Source organism: Chionomys nivalis, chromosome 26 (genome assembly GCF_950005125.1).
Source record: "Chionomys nivalis chromosome 26, mChiNiv1.1, whole genome shotgun sequence".
Lineage (NCBI taxonomy): Eukaryota > Metazoa > Chordata > Mammalia > Rodentia > Cricetidae > Chionomys > Chionomys nivalis.
The window spans coordinates 8,874,437-8,895,584 of NC_080111.1; the positions used below are offsets into that span (position 1 = coordinate 8,874,437).

General features: G+C 45.6%; 1 protein-coding gene across 1 annotated transcript; it reads right to left on the bottom strand.

Annotated features, from left to right (window-relative positions):
- Window positions 1–764: 764 nt before the first annotated feature.
- On the bottom strand, window positions 765–20,771 carry Wdr75 (WD repeat domain 75). Its single transcript, XM_057758850.1, has 21 exons — window positions 20,653–20,771; window positions 19,426–19,555; window positions 18,492–18,557; window positions 17,554–17,644; window positions 15,422–15,546; window positions 13,974–14,044; window positions 12,671–12,790; window positions 11,787–11,875; window positions 9,843–10,001; window positions 8,969–9,028; window positions 8,771–8,886; window positions 8,033–8,208; window positions 6,815–6,972; window positions 6,205–6,385; window positions 4,938–5,032; window positions 4,062–4,157; window positions 3,322–3,491; window positions 2,763–2,822; window positions 1,842–1,991; window positions 1,451–1,542; window positions 765–1,137 (listed from the first exon to the last, which is right to left on the bottom strand). Exons 1-21 carry the CDS (start codon window positions 20,733–20,735, stop codon window positions 936–938), a joined length of 2,490 nt encoding a protein of 829 aa, XP_057614833.1. The 5' UTR covers window positions 20,736–20,771; the 3' UTR covers window positions 765–935.
- Window positions 20,772–21,148: the final 377 nt, after the last annotated feature.

A 21,148-nucleotide genomic window follows, 5' to 3' on the forward strand; every position in this document is an offset into this window, starting at 1 on the left:
GTAAACACACCAGAGCTCACAGAATTGTTCGCTTTACATGCGGGAGTGGGGAGTTCTATCTCAGTATAGTTGGTATTCAGTATCAATTAAAATAAGGGTCATTAGTGCTAACACAACACAAGGCTACTGACTGGGTGGCTTCTACTTTGTCTTGAGTGGTAGAGACTGGGAAATCTGACCAAATAGAGTCATGTTTAATGGGCGAATACATCAGCCACATCTGGCAAATAAATGAATTTTGCTGTCAAATTTAAAAGTAACAGTGGCAAAGCCTCTCGACTTTTGAAATCCTTTTCTGTCTTCAAATTAGAGACGAAGTATGTGTGTGCAGTACAGCCAGCTCCGTCACATCACCTAGAAGCAATGCCTACCGGGAAAAAAAGGTTCCTCCTGATTCAATACAGAAATAAATGCATAGATCCCACAACTGTAAGGCCCGACACCAACAGAACTATACTTTACATTAAGAGTTTTTTAAAAAGTCTGGCCAGGTGGTTGGGGAGTTTGCTTGGTGATTTAAGAGTACCCACTGCTCTTCCGGAGTACCCTCATGCCGCTCATCATCGTGGGTAACTAGTTCCTGGGGCCTGGTGCCCTCCGCTGACTTTGGTAGGCACCACAGAAGCCAGTGGCACATACATACACGTGAGGAAAACATTCATACATATGAAGTGAAAAAAATCTAAACACACAAACAAACCTGACTGGACCAGGGATAGCAGGTCTGGAAACCTACTACTGACTTGGGCGCTGAGAGGAGTCTCAAGTTCAAGGTTAGCCTAAGCAACTTATCAAGACTCTAAATAAACAAACAAATACAGAAAGAAAAGACTTTTAATATTTTGTCTTAAAAATAAAATAACTTTAAGAGTTTGAGTATTAACAGGGGGTAAAACCTAAGTACAACATGTCTTTGTATTGTCCACAGCCTCGGCCTACAGAGCTGCTAGCCAGCTGTAGTCTACTTTTCTGAACTTTCTCAGCTCTTTCTCTTCATATTTTGACAGCTGATGTATCACATCGTCCCTCAGATCTGTGTTATGTGTCTCCTGGGCTTTTTCGGTAAGATCGTTTTCTTCGTCTGAATCGTCGCTTTCTTTGTTCTCTTCCATGTCTACATCGGGAACTTCTTCAGCACTTTGACAACAGCAGAATAAAATATGAACACCATTAGACGTTTCGAAAGCATAACTGTAAGACCCACATTGACATACCACACAGAAAAGATGACCCTGTGATGAGAGTCTTTACGGAGCATGGCCATTAGGGGCAGGTGGACTTAGAGATGTGATTCTCAGCACATCTCTAAGCACGCACGACGCATCTCCCCAGTTTGTTACAGGTACGTACCTATCATCTATGTCATCAGCTACATGGCAAAGCTACGATACAAAGACAGTGGACGACAATCTCTAATCAATACTGAAGATGAACCATTTGGAACTCTTACCTTTCAGTCTCTTTAGACAGCAGCAACGAGTTCACAAACAGAGAGCACAGGAAAGAAGCTGACGGCAGGACGTGGGCTGGGGTGTGGAGTAGCTAGAGGTATGCAGAGAGGCAGACTTTGGTAAAAGATCCTCCTCGGGCACAGGGTTACTTCCCTTCCTAATACCCTTTGTTCTCAATGCTAAGCTGAACACAAAAGGCTTCCCTGGAGAATAACGAAGTCAAAGGAGGCAACCCTTCCAGCTGCCCACACCTGAGCAACCCTCTTTTCTCTCACCCAGGTCCAGGAGAGAGAGAATCACCCCACTGAGGGACAGAGGATGAATCGCATGCTCCTGGAGACAGAGCCTGCAGCTTCAGGGGCTCCCCGCATCTGCTGGACCCCCACTTACCTCATTAATCGCAGGGATGTTCTCCGTTAGGGGGAGTTGTACCAGCTCGTTCTCTGAAGTCTCACTGGACCTCGCATCGTTCTGCTGCCTGTGTTGTTTTCCCAACAGAAGAGAAAACGGGGTGGTGGGCAGACTTTCTTCTGCCAGCAGCTGCACGGATAGAAGAGAAAAGGACATTATTTCAATGAAAAGGCGGAACTTCTTTGACTTAACAGGTAAGTGCCACTGTAGGTGGCTCTGGCGAAGGGGCAGAGACCACTCAGAGTTGTTCTCATGTCACAGAAAAGCAACCGATGCCTAGAGTCCCACTTTCTACACGGGAAAGCCAACCACAGATGCCCATGGGAGAAAGACCACAGAGGGCACGCGCTCACAGGGGCAGAGGACAGGGTGAAGGCCGCATGGTGACATGCTGGAAGGAGAGCATCTTAGTAGAGTCAAGAAAGCAACATTCTCAGACAGCTGTGAGAAAAGCAAGGTGTGTGTGTGTGTCTGTGTGTGTGTGTGCTGTCGATAAACATGAGAAAATTGCCAACAAAACAGACAAAAACGGAAATAGAGTAAAAGGCTTGGGACTGAGCAGAATTTGTTTTTTATTTAAAAAACGAAACCCAGGGCAGCTGGGGGTGTGTGGGAGGCGGAGTCAGTCCCCGTTCACAACTCTCCAGGGAGCCCCGTGTTGCCAGGGAGCCCCGTACTGCCGGCAGAGTAAGATGGATGTATTCAGTAAGACCTACCTGGACTTCCTATTTAAACAGAAAGACATATCTCCCTTTCCCCCTATCTCCAAGCCTGCTGCACCTCCTCGCATTTTCTAATTCCTTCCTACAGCCCAGCTAACCACTTTTGTCAGCTGAATTGTAAAAGCCGACTTTCTTTAGGAAGACAGCGTAGTGAGCACAGACAGCGGCAAATGCCTACCTGTTTGCTTGTTGGCGTGAGTTTCTCTTCCGGAGACTTTGTACTGAAGGTTAATAAGCACTGAAACAACAGGTAAATTAATGGAGTATATGAACAATAGTAAATGAGATGACACAAGATTCTAAAATGTCAAATTTCCATCTTGACATATACATCTGCTCACAGAAAAGCTAGGAAAGATGTAAACTTGCTTGTAAGGTCCTGTGAGAGTTAGAAGACTGAGTCTCAAGACTGTTTTTTGAGACATATAAGACCTGGTAATAAAATAATGGCCACCAGTTTCTTCAACAGCAAATCAAGCTATAAAATTAGGGAAAATGTTAATAAACGCAACTTAAAATGGTTCTGGTGCTTGGGGCTTTGCTTGGGTCAGAGTTAACAGACAGCCTCGCGGATGCGGGGGTAACGCGCTAAGACACTGCGTTCACAGCACCGCTGGGCTGACATCTATCTGATGACTTCATTTGGGAAATGACCCTGTAAAGCCATAGTTCTACCTAGAAACCAACTTTCTAAAGTTATGTCCATAAGCTGGTCACACTTCGGGAGAGTTAATTACCTGTGACTGCGTTAGGAAGTAAAACTGGGACCTGTTCAGCCACTGGTGAGCTTCCGAGGTGAAGGACTCCGGGACATCGCGTGGCACGAACACGCCCCACTGGACTTCCTCTCTGGAGATGGTCCTCTGAACATACAGCGGCCTGGGCTCGCTGGGTTTAAAGACGAACACTAAGGGGAAACAGAAGGACGGTGGCACTTTACCTGTGGAGGTTGCCTCTCCCTCAGCCTGCAGGGTCACACTCGTCCTGTGCCCAGCCCACTTGGTAAGAGACCTTCTTAGGACTGTTTCAGATCTGCTGTTGTTTCTGTTTAATCTACCGAGCGCCTACTGTGTGCACCACACAGGGAAGGAATGAGGACGAGAATCCGAAAGAGACAAGGAATTCTGTTCCAGAGACCAGGGGCACAGGAAGAAGAGACACCAGAATACCGTCCAAGCGTTTGTCTTAAGGATCAGAAAAGAGATGGAGACATTGTCTCAGAAGCAGACGAAGCCCAGGTAGACATCTAAAGGAGACTGTCAAGGCTGAGTCAGACCTGGCCCGTGGAAAATCAGCAATGTACCAGAACGCTCCTAGCACCAAGTATGAAAACATACACGATAGGTGTCTGGCAAGAAAGGAGGAGCCGTAGAGGGGTTTCTGATCCACAGCGCGTGTGCTTCAGCTTATAAGAAAGACACTAGAAAGATCACTTCAGAAACAGGCCTGATGCCATCAGAGCGTGGGGAGTACTTACAGTCTGAGCCCGCTGCAGACTGAGACACTGCGGCAACATGGTCTGAGTAGGGGTCAGCTTCCAAAACGCTAACATTTAATTTCGCGCTCCACTGCACTGCGGGAAGAGGAAGCACTTCTGAGAACAGGTTCGTCAGGAGTTCTGTCTTTACAATGGGTCCTCTTCATCCTTCCAGGCACAGTCCAGCACGCCACTATTCTATGGAAGGAGGTTAAGCTCTCCCTAACAACAGACTCACACTGCCATCCTCTGTGGAGGGTTCGGTGAAGTGTGCAGCAGACAGCGGAGCTACAGAAACATCGTCAGGTCCTTCCGCACACTGTCACCAAGCGAGGCTCACTCAGATCCAGGGATGCGGCTGGTCTGCTCATACTCACACATATTCGGTACAGACAACAGCACACTGTCACCAAGCGAGGCTCACTCAGATCCAGGGATGCAGCTAGGCTGCTCTTACTCACATACATTCGTTACAAGACAACATCACATCTTCCCTACGTGCAAATCAAAGGCAGCTAAGCCTCATTTTCTAGGAGTTCTGGGAGAGACTGCTTTCAGATCTTACACTGCCCGGGATCCTACCATCAACAGAGCATTGCTCAACTCAGAAGATGAAGGTGGAGGCCTGCACCTGGGGCACACTGGGCACAAGTGTACAAGGGTACAGTAACCTACCACCAGCCCACTGATCCGAAACTTTCGGTCAAGTGAAAGATTACATGTTGTTATGGAAAGGACACAGCCACAGGACCCTTAAGTCCCGAAACATCAGCGCCTAAGTGCAGCACCCCACGCGCGCTTCCCTAGGCCACCAGAGTAAATAGCAGCTACCTGTCCCGCCCACAGCCGAGTCACCTCAGCGTAAACACAGCTTACATGAACAGCTGAGCAGGTTCCAGCAGCACAGAATGGCATTCTCAGTGGTGCCGAGAAGGTATGTGGAGCATGTCAATCTTCCAAAGCACAGGTGCCTAGGTCAGAAGCACGCCAGGGTGAGTGGCGGCAGGGCCAGTACATTTACCTACACACAGTGGCGGGCTGTGAGCCCTGGGCTTAGTCCTACTCGGTGTAGCCCACGAGCAGGCACGCCTGTCCCTTCTGTGCTCCCAACTGTTCTGGCGGCAATGGAATAGGGGCTAAGGCCATACAAGGGGTGTTTAGGTACTTGTAGTTCTTTAGGAAACCTTGATGATCGCCTCTTACGTGCTGCGTCATGTAACAATCGCCACACAACACAGAACTTACGTAAAATGTGGGATGACAATTAACAAAACCGTATGGTCTTTACCTACAGGAGATAATCTGTACTCAAAATTTTAAAGAAAGTTTTACAAAGTAAATTTAAAATCTGGTATATTGGAAATGAGATGGAATCAGTCAGCTGTCAGAACCGTCCTCAGGTCTGAGTGCCAGCAGTAACGATTTGAGCATTACATTATGTCCTACGGGAGCACAGAGGCTAACACAGCCTGGGCACCAGCAGTAACGATTTGAGCATTACATTATGTTCTACAGGAACACAGAGGCTAACACAGCCTGAGCGCCAGCAGTAACGGTTTGAGCATTACATTATGTTCTATGGGAACACAGAGGCTAGCACAGCCTGGGCACCAGCAGTAACGATTTGAGCATTACATTATGTTCTACAGGAACACAGAGGCTAACACAGCCTGGGCACCAGCAGTAATGATTTGAGCATTACATTATGTTCTACAGGAACACAGAGGCTAACACAGTCTGGGTGCCAGCAGTAACGATTTGAGCATTACATTATGTCCTACGGGAGCACAGAGGCTAACACAGCCTGGGTGCCAGCAGTAACGATTTGAGCATTACATTATGTCCTACGGGAGCACAGGGCTAGCATAGCTATAATTGCCAGGACCCCCCATTCAATTGTTCACTGTTCTAACAGAACTGGATACGGTCGTTCAATGTCGATCCTGGTTTAAGAATGCTTGTAAACTGCTCATGCGCACACAAGTCTCAGTTTTTGAACATTCTGATTAGATTACCCTTACTCCCCAGCAAATTAAGACTACTTCTATTGGGGAAAGCATACATCATTATTGAACTTTAAAGACTTACTTAAATTACAAAGATACACATACTTTGGTAGTGCAATTCAAACTAATTTACCTACCTTATTTTCCCAGCTCGTTGGCAAAACGTACACTTTAGTTCCCACGTTTCTGTATCCCACACTGTAACTATTTCTTCGAAGCTAACCGCTAGCAGGGAGCTGTCCTCAGAGAAACAGCAGTTGGTTGCTTGGTACTTGTGATAACTGCCCACAAAGTCACAAGTCCAGCCGATGGCTTTTTCTGTGGAGAAAACAAGTCACGACAGCAATGACATAAATATTAATACATAACATTACAGACACATTATAAAAGCTAAACAAAGAAAGCAAGATAAAACCAAAAACCAGATTCCCCACACTGTGCTAAGTTTAAAGTGTTGTTCTGGTATCTTCCCTTCCTGGAGACCTTGACCGCCCCCTAGTGGAGAAAAGAAAGGCCCAGCAGCAAGAACCCTTTCAGCTGAACCAGACACATTCACTTCCTCAGGGCACAGATGCTGGTGAAAAGCCTAAGTAGAAATTTAACATGAAAAAACAATCTGCTGAAATTAACCAATAATTTATAGAACATAACAAGGTAGAAACCCTTCTCAAAGAGGATATTAACAACATACAAAGACATCACTTCTTCAAGAGGTGACTTCTCAGCACGATCTACGTGCTAACTTACTGTATATATCGGAGTCATCGACTAACACCCACACTTTGAAGTGGCCATCTCTGCTAGCTGTGACCAGCATGGGTCTTTCATAGTTTTCCGCATTATTGAAACAGAGAGCTGTGATGTGGTCGTCATGAGGCATGGCGATCTTGGTGTTAAGGGAGAACCTAGCAGAAGGAAAACCACACGATTACTCTCGGAAAAGATATGGTAGGCTAATATTCCATACAAAGTGTGATAATATCTTTAATATGGGAGGGTGATAGACTGTCACGGACACAGGGCAGGTTCTAACATCACACGCGTCCGGGGTGACTCAAACGCCTATCACTATATACAGCGGCCAGCTCACTGGTAAAAAGAGGCAAACACAAACAAGCCATGCTGAAGGCCTCCGCTGCAGGCTCCGCAGGCTAGCTACACAGAACCTAAAGGTCTGCTTTCTTCTAAAGACAGACACCATAAGAAAAGAATGGCCTTGAAAGGCCCCACTTATGTTTATAACGTGAAAATACGGGATAAAAATGACTACTGGAACTGCCCCAGTCCTGAGACAGCAGCAGAGCGGCGTATCAGGCGCCTCTGTGCGAAGAGAGAGGACTAGGAAGAAAGACCACTTAGTTCTTGGGCCTCTTTTCTCATGCGTGCAATGTGCGGTACAGGCCCAGGTTACCATACTCTTCAGAAACTTCCCCAGCCAGGTGTGGTGGTGCGGGCCACGACTCCAGCCCTCGGGAGGCAGACACGGGCAAATCTGAGTTTGAACCAATCTGGTCTACATGGCAAGCTCTAGAACAGCCAGGGCTACACAGAGACCCTGTCTCAAAAGACGGCTGGCACACAAAGACCCAACGAGCAGTTCTCAAACCAATGGTGGTTATTTACATAAACATATGACTCATGTCTACAGCGACACATGTCTTAGCGACACGTGTCTATACTCAACCCTCACAGACACTGAGGCACATCTGGATTCAAATTCTGGATTTGCCTAGAACTGTGTACTGTGTTGTGGGGCTACAATTCTTTCTCACGTTTCATCATTTCTGGGATGACACAGTAAGACCTACTTTACAAGAACGCTTTCTCAAAACAGAAAGCTAAACAAAGCTTTACTACTGGAATGATGCCCCAAGCCCCATTCCCGCGTGTCAAAATGGAACAGAAAAGACTGAAGGCTTTAGCTGTGGAACAAGGATCAAGCGAGGGGCCACACAGCAGGGTTACCCTTGGGTCTTCTTGCTGAAAACCCACAGCTTCATCTGCATTTCCAGCTCAGATGGGTTTTCTTGCCGTTGCTCGACTGTGGCCAGCCACGTGCCAGAGTGGCTAAAAGCGGCCTTCTTTAGCTCGATCTGGATCAGCCCATCGTCATTGATGTACTCTTGCTGGATGATATCTAACTGACGAGGTCAGAGAGGACGGGATGTTATTAACACAAGTGCTTTTAATTTACAATCATAATTTCTCAAAGCTAAATCAAATTCTCTCGCTTTAAGAGAGGAACAAAATAAAAAAAGATAAGTGATGGTCTAAGTAGGCCAGCTTTTTCATTTATGACAGATCTCTTGATCCCTCACAGTGGGTTGTCTAGTGTTTGTTAAGATAATGAAGTGGTTGCTTTTGGTTAGGGAACCATCGTTTGAACAGTTGATCTGAATAGCAGATTCAAAAGGTCTCAGATGCATTCAACGGTTAGGATGTTTACACAGTCTCAGGAGGCATCTGGGGGCTAGGACCCAAGTCTACACATAAAACCCGTTTTTGTTTTATGTGCACTTAAATCTATAGCTCTATCACTGCGCCTGAAAGCTCACATGTGGGCAGCAACAACGGCACTAGAGTAATCACAGACACTATGAGCCACATTCAAATACAAACGCATAGGGTCAACATCAGGCGTTCCCAAGAACCCCACAACTCCAGCAGTAACATAAAGACCTAACCCTCGTTTCAAAACCTTACATTATATAGCTGCTTATCACCCTGTAGGGAGTAAAACTGCAGGTGGCCAGGCTTTCCATTCAAAACTAAGGCCTTGGTTTTCGGGTCGACCATCAAGCCAGTGGATACGCTCCTATCTGCAAGAGAGGAGACGGTGATTCACGTGTGGGCAGCGGCTGCTTGTCAGGTCGGTCCCGCATTCCCGACAGTCCACAGTACCTTTCACTAGGCCTTGGATTACTGCGCATGCGTCGAGGTTTCGTTGAATAACGGTTATCTCTGTTAAAGCAGGGAGACAAATCATTAACAGAGTACCAAGGTGAAAAGGACCCGTGTTTATGTGACTCTGAAATATGCCAGAACACAAGACAATCCAGTAAGTTCAACTACGTCGGTGTTATTAGAAAACCAGGGCTACATTTTACAAGTTAGTTGAACAATTAGGGATGGGTATAGAAGTTTCTAGCAAGGCCATTAATCTTTTCTCTCAAAGTCTGTGTGTTCATGTATGTGTTGGGGGGTGGGTGCAAGTGCTCTAAGATGCTGAAGAGAATGCTGGGTATCTCCAACCTGGAGTTACAGGTGGTTGTGAGCCTGATGGGGGTGCTGGGAACTGAGCAGGGTTCTGTGTAAGAGGAGGGCATCTGTTACCCGCTTTTACAGATTGCGCTCATGGACAAATCGATGGCTTACAGACTGATCTAGCTGAGAAGGCATGGGAAGAAGAGACATGCCTCTCCTCCTATGGCATGCCGCAGCGCTCCCTAACTCCCTAGAGCTGTAACAAAAGTGTTACAAGGTGAGCCCTCTCACGACAATACTATTACTTATGGAAGTAGGAAAGCCCACTTCAAACACACCTTCCATCTTAAAAGATTCTGAAAATATATCTGCCATAGCAATAAACATAAAAGCAATTTTGAAAATGATGGAGCTGGTGGCATGTGAGGCAAAGGGGGTGGAGAAGATCAGAGGATGGAAGAAAAAACCCATGCATTAGTAAGCCTCCTCCTGTTCTTAGCTAGTTCTAGGTCCCTGTTTCCCATCTAGAGGCTACTGACTAACGTATCATCACCGAGACACTCAGACTTACTGTTGTCAGAGTGAGAAGTACAGAACAAATCTCCTGCAGGGGAGACGGAGATGTGCTCAATCGTGGAGCCCAGGCGAGGGAGAAACTCCTTGTTCTTCTCTGCTCCTTCCCGCCACTCGACCAGCACGCACTCGCGCCCGCCGCTCAGCAGACTGCTGCCTTCACAGCCGAAGAGACCACACGGGCAGGAGACAAAACAAAGGCAAATATAACCAGCATTTAGGGGATCTCTTTAGAAACTGACAAACGTGTCTTCCTACCATTTTAACGGCTTTCATTGATTATCTTTCAGTCTTATTTTAATTTTATTTTCAATTGACATAGCTGCGCAGATATACACGGTACAACATGATGCTTGCACACATATATAGTATAATACTCAAATCATGTCATTTGAACATCTGGCACCTTGGGCATTTATCAGTTCCTTGTGATGAAACAATCAAACTCTTCTTTTATAGTTACAATAGTAATAGCTACACAGTCACGCTATTGTGCAACAGAGGAAACAGCAAAGATGACCTACAGATAAAATGTCTGTCAGTCAAACACCTAATAAGGGATTGATATTTATAAGGTCTAAATAACTCAAATAATTAAAGAGCATAAATAATACAACTGAAGAATGGACCAAAAGAAAACCCTTTAATACAGACATTTCCCAGAAGGTACACAGAAGCCCATCAGGGGTATGAAAGTAACTATCAGACATGCAAACCAACACTCAGAATGAGGCAGAGCCTCACTGCACCGGAATGTGGAGAAAAGGGATTAATTCTTGCACGGTCGTTACAGAAAACAAAGTCTAGACAGGATTTAGTCATGTGACGTTCACAGTGTATACCACTGTATGTTTATGAACATTCCTGGCCCCGAGATGGGCACAGGCCACAGTACAGAGATGAGGAGGAAGGATCGGTTAGATTAGGGAGAAGCAAGACATTTCATAAAACACACACACAAATAAATAAATATACAAGGACGAGTACACCAGCACACCAAAGACACAGTATTTAGTTTGTATTTCTGGAGGTCAGAGGAAAGGAGGGTAAAGGTGAGTAAACAGCCCACATTTCTTCATCTGTAGCCTTAGCTCCCCTTCTTTCTCTTTTATGTCTTGATCCTATGTCACAATGATACTCCTGCAGACACCAGGCACGGCTCCTCAAGTCCAAGGCTTCAGCAGACCGAGTCTTGCTCCTGGCTCTAAGGCGCTAGCCCTAAGTTCACCTGTCCACGGCTTCAGCAGACCGAGTCTCGCTCCTGGCTCTAAGGAGCTAGCCCTAAGTTCACCTGCAGCATCCAGAGCACATGGGCATCTAAGACCTGCCCAAATTCTTACTAACCACTAGATGGTATGCTAGCTAGCCACTGCCTCAGCTCCTCATGGCCTTCATCCGTGAAAGGACAGTCAACAACACACTTCACAGGTACGAAGACAGATGACGGAAAACACCGGCAGCTATTTGCATTTGATAGACAGTAGCGGGGAGTTACAGACTCAACTTTAGTCTAAGGATGGCCTAGATTTTACATGGGTTTTCCGTGTCAGGAGAGATGAGCACAAGCGTACACTCTAGAATCCGGAGAGCTAAACTACATGCTATCGTGCTGAGCAAAGCACAACAAAGAGTCATAAAAATAATGCTCCTAGCCGGGCAGTGCTCCACAGAGTGAATTCTAGGACACGCTCCAGTGGAGTTACAGAGAAACCCTGTCTCAAGGAAGAACAAAGCGTTCACACTTGACTCCCATAACGTGTTGTCTGTGACAGCCTGGAACTCCTGACGATCCTCCTGCCACAGGCTCCCTAGAAACGGAATTACAGCTGTACACCATACCTGGTGCGCATACAATTTTAAATCTTAAACTATAAACGCTGTGAATCCCAACATTTGATTCAGATACTTCTAAACATCCTTTTCATTATCAAAGTGGCCTTACCTGACACCGTAAAGGCCAAATCCATCACCAAATCGTGGTGCCAATGTAAACACGTGTATGTATACTGCTTTTCATCATGAAAATTCCGCCTGTTGCAGAGAACAAAGTGCTTTTTAACATTGTTTCTCCTCTCATAATATCTCATAATATACCCTGATTCCGGTTTTCCCTCCCTCAACTCCTCCCCGCCCCTCCCATCTAGACCTACTCCCTTTCTGTCTCTGATGAGAAAAACCAACAGGCTTCTGAGAGAGCAATAAAATAAACTCTAGTAAAACAAAGATTAACACATCAGAATTGGATTAAAAAAAAAAAAACTAAGAGAAGGCACAGGAACAGAGACCCACTTGTCTGTGCTCAGGAATCCCATAGAAACACTGAACAGGAAGCCATACTACATAGGCAAAGGGCACTCTTTCTGCCTCCTCTTCCAAGGGGTTCCCTGAACCTCGAGCAAAGCTATTTGATGGAGACATTTACTTAGGGCTGAGGAAACAAAACTCTTAACTTGACCTCAGGTACAAGATAGGAAACGACGGCATGCTAAATCCAACAAATGGCCATCTCCAGCATTCTGGCTTCAGTATTGGGAGACAGCTTGTTATTCCTAACCACAACCACCTGTACAGACAGGTTGTTATGACGCCACCTCAACCCCCAGTAGGAGCGCGGCACTGCCACACTGTCCTGTTTTAGTTCAAAGGCTGAGAGCCTAGATGGTTCCGGGTGACAGAGAGCGCTTCCTTTCTCCAGAAGCTTAGGGTGAGGTGTCCTACGGGACCAAGGAAGGCAGAGCTCGGCAGAACAGCCCAGAGGCAGGGGTGTTCTTAGGGTGGGGGGGAGGCAGAGTGCAAGGGACCCTGTGTTTCCCCGAGCTCACTGACCAAAGGCGGATCTTGCCATCCATGTGGCCGGATGCGATGCAGTCTTCATTTGGATGGCAGGCGACACAGGTGAACTTGTTCCTAGCGTTCTTCTTATTTTTGGTTGATGGTAATGTAAAGCTAGGAAAAAGAGAGGCAACTTTCCTTGGGTTCTGAACCAAGCATTCTGTTTGGCGGACATCTATTAAAACACAGTACAAACTTCACGTGACTCTCTTATCCCAGGAACTGGCCAACGGAAGCTACTAAGGTAGGTGGCGAGGACAGTCTTTTTAGGACCTTTTCCTGGCCTGGGGACAGCTTATTCAATTTTCTCTCTGAACCAAACTTTCAGCATTAAGCTTACGGCCATGCTTATTAAGTCCTAACTGCAACACCCGACTTTGTGTCCTAAAGAGCCATGACAGAGGAATCAACTGTTGGCTCTGTCTAGGTGGGCTCACTTGCGAAGACGTGAGGATCTTACGAGGGAGGCTGGGAAGATGCCCGTGGCTGACAGAGACTGTCTACACAACACTCAGCTCTCACCGCAGCCTCTAAACACAGATCTTATTCATTCTTACAGCTCAGTGAGATATTATCTCTACTTCAACATATTAATTTGAAGTACATGGTGGCTGAAATTGCCAAATAGTTTAAGACCATGCTGTGATTTATTTATTCTGTTGACTTGACACAAGCTAGGGTCATCCGGCAAGAAGAAACCTCAACTGAGACAATGCCTCCGATTGGCCTGTCAGCAAGCATGTGGGGAATTTTCTTGATCGACATGGATGTGAAAGGGCCTAGCCCTCTAGGGATGATGCTACCACTGGGCAAGTGGGACTGAGGGGTATAAAAAGCAAGTTGGGGGAGGCACAGAGAGCACCGATAAACAACATTCTCGGCCTCTGCTTTATTTGCCCCCTTGAGTTTCTGCTCTAACTGCCCTTTATGAGGTACTGTGAGATCAAGATGCTACTCGAACACATTCTTTCCTCCCTGGCTGCTTTTGGTAAAGGTGTCCTTCTCAGCAACAGGAAGTGAACTGCAACAAAGCCCCAGTAACCTCATGCCTATTTCGGTTCCTACAGCCAACGAGAACCATCAGGCCAGGCCTTGTCAATCTAAATCCATTTTTACACCAAGTCCACGGTTGGTGCATGACATATATGGGGGCTGGGATGGAGGAGACCCCGAGCTAGGATCCTCACCTACATTGTGGGTTCCCACTTCTAGAAACAAGACCCAGGAAGCAGGTTTGTACAACACTGTAACAAGGGCTCTGGTAAATACGACGAAGTTAGCAGAAGGGAAGTCTTACTTGCACGTCTTTTTCTTTTTGAGAAAGTAAACGGATAAATAGAAGTCCCGCACCGCAGCGATATATTCTCCCTGGCGAATGAAGCAGAAGGCAGCATTAAGAGGAAAGCTCTTTGAGACCGTACTACTGCAAAACGACATGCTAGACTTCGGCCATGGAAAAGACCATCCTACCTTTAAAATCAAGAGGAAGCAAGCCCTAAATTCTACAGCGACACTCTCTAGCTTTAATTGCAGTGATTTAATTTTTTTCCCATTAGGCATACATATGATACCACGCCATGTTTGAGTCTGTCCACAGCCGCTGCCACAACCAAGACCTAGAAACATTTCCTTCACCCCTGAATGCCCCTTCCCCGTCTGGTCAACGTCCCAACTCTCACCATTTGTATCATCACAGTTTATTTTAGCGTAGTTGCAACTGTAGCTCAACACAACCACCCTTCTGAAAGACACCTTTATGTAGATTACAAATGTCTTTTCATTGCGGAGGCGCACTCAGCTGAGTAAGGCACCAGAATTCCGTCGTCTGGCTGGCGGGCTCTGGTTGTCAGTTTATGTTTCCGAGCTAGGGGAACACCGGCCCTCTCACACATACTCCTTTACGGTCATGCTCTAATCTAGGGCCAGGGGGTCGAAGGTTGATCTCATCCTGACACCGTTGGTAACTGCCGCAGAGGTGAGGCGGACTCTAACTGATGATCAGCGACACTGAATACTGACCGACCATGATAAAGGGACCTTCGTTAACCCCGCCCAGGAGAATGACAAAGGAACCCTACAAACCCCAAGGCTGATGTAATAGGTCTTCGGTGGCATTTTATTTTAAAATAATAAGTTATTAACAGGTAGCTAGATAATGGTACGAATATCATCAAGTACCTGTCAAAAACATGCAGGGTGCAATATTCAGCTGAAAAGAGACAAATATTTCTGATCTTATTTCCTTTGGGAACTGTCATCTTCTATGCGTTAAAAAAAAAGTCTAGAAAAGTCTTTAAACATTATCCCTGGTGAGACTGAAGGTTTTCTTTCCTCATGGTATTTTTCTGTAATACCTGAATTTCCTATAATGGGTATGTCAATTATAGTTACAGAGTCCATGTTGTCTAAAGAGACACAGCCTAAAACGGAACAACTTTTTCTTTTCTTAAAATGGAACAATCTCAGTGGTTTTTATATGAAACAGGCAAAAAAAAAAAAAAAAGAGTAAAAATACCAGACATTGTTATTTGGGGGAAAGTTATAAAAGAACAAAGGGCAGAATATATAACATAAGGATGGTTCTAAAAGAATACAGACCATAATCCAGGAATATTTGTTAAAACAATGTCATAGATCTTTAGTTAGCAACAAAAATATAGTATTGCACTGGATCACCAGTGCTGAGGGGAAAACTTACAGGGAACAGACTTTAAATATAAGCAGAAACTAACAGAAGAAACGTACCTCATTTCCGAAGTCGATGCACTTGGGTGACCGGTTTACATAATCCAAAACAAAGGTTCGCTCCCTAGCTTCCACATTCTGGCTTGATGACTTGGGCAGTTTCACGGAAACCAGCTGGAATACGTCTAGCCAAAGGAAGCCATTTGTTATAGTTTCTCTAAAGCAAGCACACTGAATCACACAAAACTGCTACTCTGTACGCTCAAATGCCAAGACTGTAACTTAAGGTCATGTTGAACAAAAACCTTAATTCTTCATTTTTTTTTCAAGACAGGGTTTCTCTGTGTAGCCCTGGCTGCCTCAGAACTTGCTTGGTAGACCAGGCTGCCTCAAACTCAGAGATCAACCTGCCTCTACCTCTAGAGCGCTGAGATCAAAGGTGTGCACCACCACTGTCTGGCTGAACTCATCATTTTTTTTAAAAAAAAAAAAAAACAAAAAAAAAACGATTTACCTAATGTCTATGAGCTTTGCTTGCTTGTATAAAAGTGTACTTCATGTAGAACCTGGTGCTCACAGGGGTCCTGGGAGCGGAGCAATGGGTGGCTGTAAGCTGCTTCAGGGGTAAGGGAACCAAGTCCAGGTTCTCTGCACGGGCAGCAAATGCTCGTAATTGCTGAGCCATCTCTCTAGTCCCTGGGCTCTGCATCTGAACAAAGTCTGAATCCACAACTTCTTGCCACTCCTGGCTATAACTGTAGAAATGAAAATCTTACACGGGTATTTTTGTTTCAGTATACCAAGCTGATGTTTAAAACGGCACTTGCCTTTAATCCCAGCACTCTAGAATAGGAGGCAGAGGCAGCAAGATCTCAGTGGAGTTTGAGGTCAGTCTGGTCTACACAGTGAGTTCCAGGACAGCCAAGACTATAAAGACCGTGTGTCAAGAAACCAAATGAATGAATGAACTGGGACTGAAAAATGAATACACTACAGGACAGCTTGCCCCCCCCACAAAAAACAAACAAATAAATAAAATGGGGTTGAAAAATGAAACACTACTAGCAAACTAAGCAACCAAGAAAGCCACCTGAGAGCTCCCTGAAATGTGTGGTTAGGGATATGGCTCAGTGGTGCTTGTCATGATGCATGAAGGCCGAAGTTAGATCCTTGCACCAATCACCAAAGCCACACAGTGGAGGGTGCCCGGCCAGGAGGATCCCTGGGACTTACTGGCAGCTAGTCTAGCTGAGTCAGCAAGCGACGGGTGCAGAGAGAGCTGGTGTCTCACAGATTAAATGGAGAGACACAGGAAAATACCTGGGGTCAACCTATGGCCTCCATGTGTGTATCTATGTACATAAGTATGTATGTGAACCAGCTACAGCTGTTACGATGTTCACAGGTAAGCATAAAATTGGCAAACAAACCAAAAAGTTACTGATATTCAGCCATAAGCAATTTTAAAGCAGTTTTTTTGGTATACATATAATTGTACCATTTAGTACAAAATATAAACAGTTTTCATACTAAGGAGATTCGTGGGCTTGTATACTTTTACATTAAAGAATTAGATCTTGGGCAGTCTAGTTGACAGTCTATAGTACCTATATTAAAGCTGCTTTGTACTTTTAATTCTGATACTACTGTATCTTAGAGAGTGAGTGGCACTCTTGAATTTCAGCATTAGAAATTTTCCTTGGGTACCTCCATGTAGATATGCTGTTATATCAAATTCTATGATGGAGAATAATTATCTGTAATTCCTGACAATGTTATAGACATTACTGAAATGCTGATATGTGATTGCTTCAATAATAGCAAACAGAATAATTCAGCCACACGCTACTGGTTCTTAATATCAATTTATATCTATAGTATTTGGTATGACTCCAGATCAACAAATAAAAGACACTGATACTTATTAAGAATGATATTAAAATTCTGCAGAAAAGCCAAATTCTTGCTTGGCTATAACACTGAGCTCCGAGTCCATTATTAATAAGATATACATATGCATATATGGTAATTATCATCCGCTGAACCTCAGAACAGAACCCCCACCCTGATGTAAAGATGCTAACTCAAAACCGCTAGCTCGAGATTAAAAGCAGCGCTGAGTAACATGGTTCTGTGAAAGTGAAAAGATCCAGCTGATGTCTACGAGAACGATTAAGTGCACTATGCTGTACCTGGGTCTTCTTTAAGGATTGTGAGGAAGACGGAGTCTTCAGCATTGGGAGGAATGTAGAGAGCATGGAGCTTAGGTCCAACGGTGAACGTCTGAAAGAGATCACAGGTCACACTATGCCCCATGGCCCCAGCTGAGCCCTGAGCTCGTGGTGCAGTCTGAGGCTCTCACCTCTGTCTTCCTACCACAAGACAGCGCCTGTCTACAGGGGCCAGGCACAATATTAGCCGAACAATCTTTTATATGCCTTCCTGACTTCAATGACTGCAGCGTCTCACTGACTAAACCTACCATAACTTTAAGTAACATCAAGGTTATATAGGTTGTTCCACCATAAACAATTTAAGGGAGATATATATGGACACACACACACACACACACAATATTTCAGTGAGAAATTCTTACAGAAAAAGAACTGTATTTTTGGCTTTCTTCCCGCTGACTACACATATAAATTCTCTCTAAACCGTGCTCATTCCGCTCTTCTTTTATAATGTGTATTTTGGCAGGGGGGAAAATCACTCTGTTTGTTTGAATGTACACTTCTAACATTAGTGGGATGAACCATCTCACCATGGTAACTGGCATTTCTTTTTCTGTTTTGTATAATCCCTAGCTTACACCTGCCTCTTCTACCCTCCCCAGAGAATGCTGGGAGAGAAGCCAGCACCTCACGCAGACTCCCCACCACTGACTTATAGCCTCAGTGTCCAGGATCATTTATTTCCCGTCCTGCTGGACTAACTAGTTGTTTCTTATTGGTGTTTAAAATATTTTCTCTCAATGCTTTTATCAGTCTTCTTTCTCTGATAGGATCTTCAAACTTTTATATAGTCAGAACTATGTATCTTTTTAAATAATGTAGATTTACTAATTTGTTCAGGAAGTCCCTTTAAGATTAAGCCTTATAGAAAAAAAACTCAAGAATAATACACATACCTTTATCAAAATGCCATCAAGATAGTCCCATAGCTTAATTGTGCCATCAAAGGAACAAGAGTAGAGCTAGAATGGTAAAACAGCACAGAACGGATTAAACAGTATTCCAAAATTATCAAGGAATACCTATGGGCCTAAAGGGCTGCTTTATGCATGCTGTTCATTAGCTCATCGTTAGCCTTTAAGGGATAGTGGATTTTATAAAATTTGAATATCCCTACTTAAAATTTAAGTGCAAAGCTTCAGGAGCCCCAGCACGATACTCAAAAAGTATCAGATTCAGTTTTGGGATTTCGGGCTGTTGGGCTGGCAAAGTAAAACGAATATTCCCCAAATTCCAGAGCTTCGGAGTCTGAGACTCCTCTGCCCTGAGTATCTGAGATGGAGGAGACCAGCCAGGGGTCTTTGCAAAAGAATCTAGTTATAGCAATCTAGCAATTTCAAGTCTAGCAGGGATGAAGGGGGCGGGAGTCTCAAAAAACAAAAAACAAAAAAAAAGGGGGGGGGGAAGAAAATAGGAACTTGTTATAGCAAGAGCAAAACACTGAAATAAATTTAAATTTTTTTAATTGAAACTTATGGACCTGTGTTTGGATATTCATGATGCCAAATGTGATATGGAGACCCAAGAAGGTATCTAATCAAGAAATCCATTTAACTGCACCTCTATTTCTGAACCACATACAGATGAGAACATCCTTCTCAAGTAATAGCTCTTAGCATTATGTGGCTGAAAGAATTCCCAGAGTAACACGGGCAGTGTGGTTCTAGGCAGTGGTCCTCTTTCCACCAAGAATAATTGAAAAATCCCCTGACTAGGGGAACCAGCAGATTATTTCCCTGGCTATCATCTGTAAAGCAGCCCTAAAAATTTAAGCTAGTTTGTTTTGTCAACAGTAGACGAATGCTAGCATGTTCCATCCCAGACTGGCACCTGCAGATGGTTGTTGGGGTTGAGGAGAATTCCCGACACCAGGTTTTTGTGCCCATGTAGAACGTGCACACACTCTTCGGTGGTACTGCTATACACCTTAATGAAGTCTCCGGAGACACAGAAGATATACCTGGAAAAGAGAGAGGAGAAAAGCTAAGTCTCACATATTACACAGAGGGCGTGATCTTTTTGTGGCCTACTATAAAGAGAACAACAAGGCAAATATCTTTCAAAATACAGCTTAAGAACTGTATAGTCCAATGGATGCGTTGCTAAACTTTGGAGGATATCGAAGATGGACTCATCGGTTAACGGAGAAAACCACGAGGCGACAGATACAGAATCGCCCCACAAACAACTGAGCGGCTCCCTTGCTGAATGGCTGCAGACACGGACACCCAAATCCTCTTCACCGGCTGCATGTGCACCATGCTCCAAAATGCTCCACGCTGACCGGAGACAGCAGCTCACAAATGTTGAGTTTAAGGCTCCGCTCAACGGCGAGGTCCAGGCGCTCCTAAGTCCCACCGGTTTCCTTTCCACCTGCTGAAATGCTGATTTTGTTTAAACCTTTTTGGAGTTGTGGCTTCGTCCCACAAAGCAGATGCTCCTTCCAAATCCAAGCGGTTACACTCATAACTTATCATAAGACAAGTTCAGAAAAGACTTTTTTTTTCTCCTGCCAATTATGTCTGACACGGTGGAAGGCTCAAAGCAGTGAGGACCAGGCAGACTCTCCTCGGTGCTCCCAAAGCACTAAGTGTCGCTGTCCAGAGGCTTTCACTACTAGTAGGCGTCTCCTCAAGATGATACAAGGCAGCGGCCTGGATGCCAGCTGACATGCAGCAGACCACCGAGCTAGGCACCTTTGCAAAAGTTGCGTGCCTACAGACATTTCATTCTTCCCAAACTGTGTGAGGCCGATTATCTCCTAGAGATCTAACATCGGCTTTTACGTAAAGTTCCAGAAAAAAAAGAGGCTGGCAATAGAAATGTTTTTTTTTTCCCTCCGGGAGGAGGGAAGACGGCGGGATCATTAGAGGTCTAGCTCCTGCACCCCGATCTCCCGGCAGGCAGGGTCCGGGGAGCCCTGGCTCACGCGTGCAGCAGCCAGGCCAGGCTGCTCCGGGATCCCCGGGTCCGGACACGCGGAGCCCATGCTCGCACTCGGCCTCCCGTCCCCGCCCCGGCCCGCGGCGCCCCGTCTGTCCGCGGCCCCCCGCATACTTAGAGTCCGCCGAGAACACGGCTCTCCTGAAGTTCAGCCGGCTGCCGCCGCAGCGAACCACGCGGACGCGCTCCTCCACCATCTTCGCGCAGGCGCAGGAGCCGCCGAGCGCCGGCCTCACCACCGACTTCCTTCCCGGGCCGGCTAGCCCGGGGCGTGGGTCTCCGCCGCGGTCCTCCGCGGGCTTCTCTAGCTCCGGGACTCTATGGTCAGTGTGGTCAGCGCCGCGCCTGCGCCGCCATCTTTAGTTTGGGCACTGTCAAATTAAAGCCGCTTGTAGAAAGGGTGGAGCCGAACAGCCGCGCACAAAATTAAATCTTACCAGAGACCGCCGCGGTTATTTAATACAAAGAGCTATGCCTTCGGCCTCGTCAACTCGCCCTTTCTGTCTCTGTGAGCGACAGCCGGCGCCAATTATTATTATTATTTTTTTAAAAAATTATTATTATTATTTGGGGAGTAGAAAGAGCCCTTTCTTTTGCTACAGTAGTAAAT

What these genes read in the sequence shown, in the direction of transcription:
- Wdr75 (XM_057758850.1), bottom strand. Translation starts at nt 20,735, where the DNA reads ATGGTGGAGGAGCGCGTCCGCGTGGTTCGCTGCGGCGGCAGCCGGCTG. An exon ending in AATCCAAGGCCTAGTGAAAG is followed by an intron (nt 8,887 to 8,968) that starts GTACTGTGGACT and finishes CCTCTCTTGCAG; the next exon opens with ATAGGAGCGTATCCACTGGC. An exon ending in GTCTGCAGCGGGCTCAGACT is followed by an intron (nt 3,492 to 4,061) that starts GTAAGTACTCCC and finishes GTTTCCCCTTAG; the next exon opens with TGTTCGTCTTTAAACCCAGC.